The sequence below is a fragment of the Tasmannia lanceolata genome, unplaced genomic scaffold, assembly GCF_043159265.1.
Source record: "Tasmannia lanceolata isolate RefF3 unplaced genomic scaffold, GAP_Taslan_0.1 ptg000020l, whole genome shotgun sequence".
Lineage (NCBI taxonomy): Eukaryota > Viridiplantae > Streptophyta > Magnoliopsida > Canellales > Winteraceae > Tasmannia > Tasmannia lanceolata.
Window position 1 is genome coordinate 10,985,643 of NW_027518697.1, and position 3,395 is coordinate 10,989,037.

Below are 3,395 nucleotides of genomic sequence, written 5' to 3' on the forward strand. Positions count from 1 at the left end.
CTCACCTTCGTCTTTATTTTCCAAACGGACTCCAGTTTTGGAGTGTTTTACAAGCGTTAATGACCCATGATTCTTAAGATAGATATACATTTATCAATTGGGAAATGATATTTATTAGCCCCCCTTTTGCCATTGATACACTGACGCGGGTGTCCCTAGTGATCAAAAGGGGCGTAAATATCACTTCCCTTATCAATTTGATGAAATGAAAAACATACCACTAAAAATTTAAACGTGGCCGTATCAAGAGGGCTGTTTGGAATAATCCTGACACAGGGGCGTTCTCATATCATTTCCAAAATGAGAAATAGAAAGGAAAGGAATGGAAAATAAATAAATAATTTCAATTAATAACCACTTTAAAGCATGAATTTCACAAAGAATAGAAAGTTCTCTCTCTGTACACAGCTCTAATACGACAAGACAAAAGAAGCCCAAAAAAAAAAAAAAAAAAAAAAAAATCCATGAGAAATTTAAAAAAAATGTCACTTCTTTTCTAATTGTAACTAAGAAGAACCCATCTGGGCCGGAATCAGAAGACGCGGTTTCTTAACAGCAAGAGGGCTCTCCACCTCCTCCTCCCCGGAAATCTGACGTGGCCAAAACTCCGGCAAGGCAGGAAAATTCAGATCAAAATCACGGTGGCCGGAACTCTGCCCCTCCGACGATGACACCCCTCCATCGTAGTGACACCTCTTATGACCTCCAAGAGCCTGACCGGAGGCGAAGGACCTATGACAAATAGAGCATTCGTGGGTCCTACCACCTTCTACGGTGGCCGGCTCCGGCAAGATTCCGGCGAGTTTCCGGTGGCTGGCTTTGTGGCCTCCGAGGGCTTGGTAAGATGAGAAGGCTTTGTTACATACGGAACACTTGTAGGAGAGTTTGAGATTTGGTGGGGGGGAGTGAGGGCGTGTGGTGGTAGTAGCAGTTGCACCTCCTCGAGCTAGCATGAGTAGGCAGAGAGCTAGGTATTCTTCTTCAGTGGGTGGAGTGTTATCGAGACGCGCGCGTTTGGAACGCTTGCGTTTCATCCATGGTTCTAGGTAGTGGAGTTCGGAGTCTTCTAAGGGAAAAGATGGGGGTCTAGAGATTGGAGAGTTTAGAGCCTCGAGAGCCATTAGAGAGATATGAGTTTGGTTAGTGGGAGAGAGTGTAGAGGAGAGTTTATAAAGAGGGGTTTTGGGAAGTTGCGTGAAAGGTGGGAAGAGAGAGAGAGAGAGAGAGAGAGAGGGGGGTCGGTCAATGGAGTGGAGGGGGTGACTAGGGACTGATTCCAAATTCAAAGAATAGGGGCTTTGTAGTCTTGTTTGTGAAGGTAAAATTTGTGTTTCGGTGGGAGGGGGTTGATTTTTGTAAGGGCACACCTACTTTTTTTTGATATTTTTAATCAGGGGTTTTCTACTTTCTACCTCGTGGGTGGCTTTTTTTTTTTTTTTTTTCCCAGTTACGATGGAGTCCGACTTAGTAGACTCTCTGGAATGACATGGATTCTTCGTGGAAAGTCTCCACGTTGGCCCACGTGATTCACGCCTGTCTTTAGCTTTTTTTTTACTTTGTTTTCTTGCTTGGTAAATATGGGAAGAGAAGTTGTGTTTGGTCTACAGGTATAGAGATACATGTGGTTCTCATGGGAAAAAGGTGGGACTTACCTAATTGGATACAATTTGCTGGTGGGTCCCATCATCTCTGCCTACTTTTTTTACTCTGTCTTGGATCCTATAATACAAGGGTTGCTCTCACTTCTCAGTTAGGGGTGCAACTTGGGTCGGGTTCATAAGCCTAATGGGTTCAACCCGATTTCAGCTCGAGTTGGGTTGAAGTTTGGAAAAGCCAACCCGATTTAGTTTTGGATTGGGTTAGGGTTCAAGACTTAGGTGACCCGATCCCAACCTGACCTCCATCCTATAAATATATTGTCATTTTCAGAATCTTGTAAATGACCTCCATCCTCTATGTTTATGTTGGTTTTCTTATTTCTTGTAATTTAAAATTTTTGGTCTGGGGTGATCGTCACCCAACCTGACTCAATTCTGAACTCTGATCCAATTTGGAAAGAAGTTAGATGGGTCCGGTTAGGATTGAGAGATTTAGAGGCGGGTTGGGTTAGGGTTGACCATCCCTAGATCCGAGGCTCAAGTTGGGTCAAGTTAGGATTGAGAGAATGGTATCTCTGGTTGGACTATGGTTAACTTTAACCTGACACAACCTGCACCAAGTTGCACCCCACTCTCAATAGTTCTCAAGCCAAAGTGATGCTTCGGGCCATCACCCTTGCAACAGGTTTGGGTTCACTCAATAATTTACTCTAAATACTTAGGTGGGTCCTATAAACTCACTCTACACTACCAGAGACCAGCTTAATTAGTAATCATGCGGACTACTATTTATCTATTATAACTTGGGATTTGCTAAGCTCCATCGCAAAAGGGTTTTCGCGGCTGGTCTGTAGCACATCAGACCAGCTGCCTCATTAATTAGGTGGCTGGTCTGATGTGCTACAGACCAGCCGCGAAAACCCTCTTGCGATGGACGCTGGCAATTCCCTTATAACTTTTACTCTTTTATCTGTTTCTCTCTGTCCGACGTGTGGTGATGCGTATGCGCCCGTAGTGTATGAACGAGAATCATATACCACAAGTGGCAATTCGTCGAGCAATTTATTATGGGCAATGATTTTTTCACCCCACTGTAGGATAATGCGCCCCCAGTCTGACATGATTTGACGTCAAACAGCGTTAAAGTCGGTCCACAATTCACGTTAACAGTAGGGCGTGTTATCCTACAGTGGGGGCGAAAAAATATCTCCCTTCATTATTCGCAAGCGAATTTAAGGCTAGAAGCAATCCCACCATTTGGAGAGTCTGGAAAGCCAGATTAATAAACGACAAGGCCATAACAACAAGTGGAAGGAACCAAAGTAAATGTGAACCGTCCGATCTTTATCGAATGACGGCACGGCTTGATGATTACCACCTGGTTGCCACTAAGGTAACGCGGTTGCTTAAAATATTGACGCCATAAATAATAAATTACATGTCGGTGTCTGACTCGAATCTTTTTCCTTGTAAAATGAAAAGCATTAAACGCCGAACCCACTCTTTCTTCCCCTTCCATCGGTGGCTCCAGCCGGGAATACACATGGGCTGTGTGTATGCTATTTTCCTTTTATGGAATTTACGTTATTCTCAAGAAAAGACAAACAACAAGGGGGTGGGTTGGGGTGGGGAGGGGGGTGTGCATGGGGGAATAACATTTTCCTGAAAACATATATAAGAAAATGGAAAATGATAATGAGCAATCTCATTCCACTCACCTAACACTAATGTGAAAAGAGACTATATATGTGTTCATCTTCTAAATCGAGTGATCATTCGGTGCATAGCTTATACAAC

General features: G+C 43.6%; 1 protein-coding gene across 1 annotated transcript; it reads right to left on the reverse strand.

Annotated features, from left to right (window-relative positions):
* Positions 1-320: 320 nt before the first annotated feature.
* LOC143854426 (zinc finger protein AZF3-like) lies at positions 321-1,194 on the reverse strand. The gene has a single exon (XM_077364404.1). It carries the CDS (start codon positions 1,119-1,121, stop codon positions 507-509), a length of 615 nt encoding a protein of 204 aa, XP_077220519.1. The 5' UTR covers positions 1,122-1,194; the 3' UTR covers positions 321-506.
* Between the last annotated feature and the right edge of the window lie 2,201 nt (positions 1,195-3,395).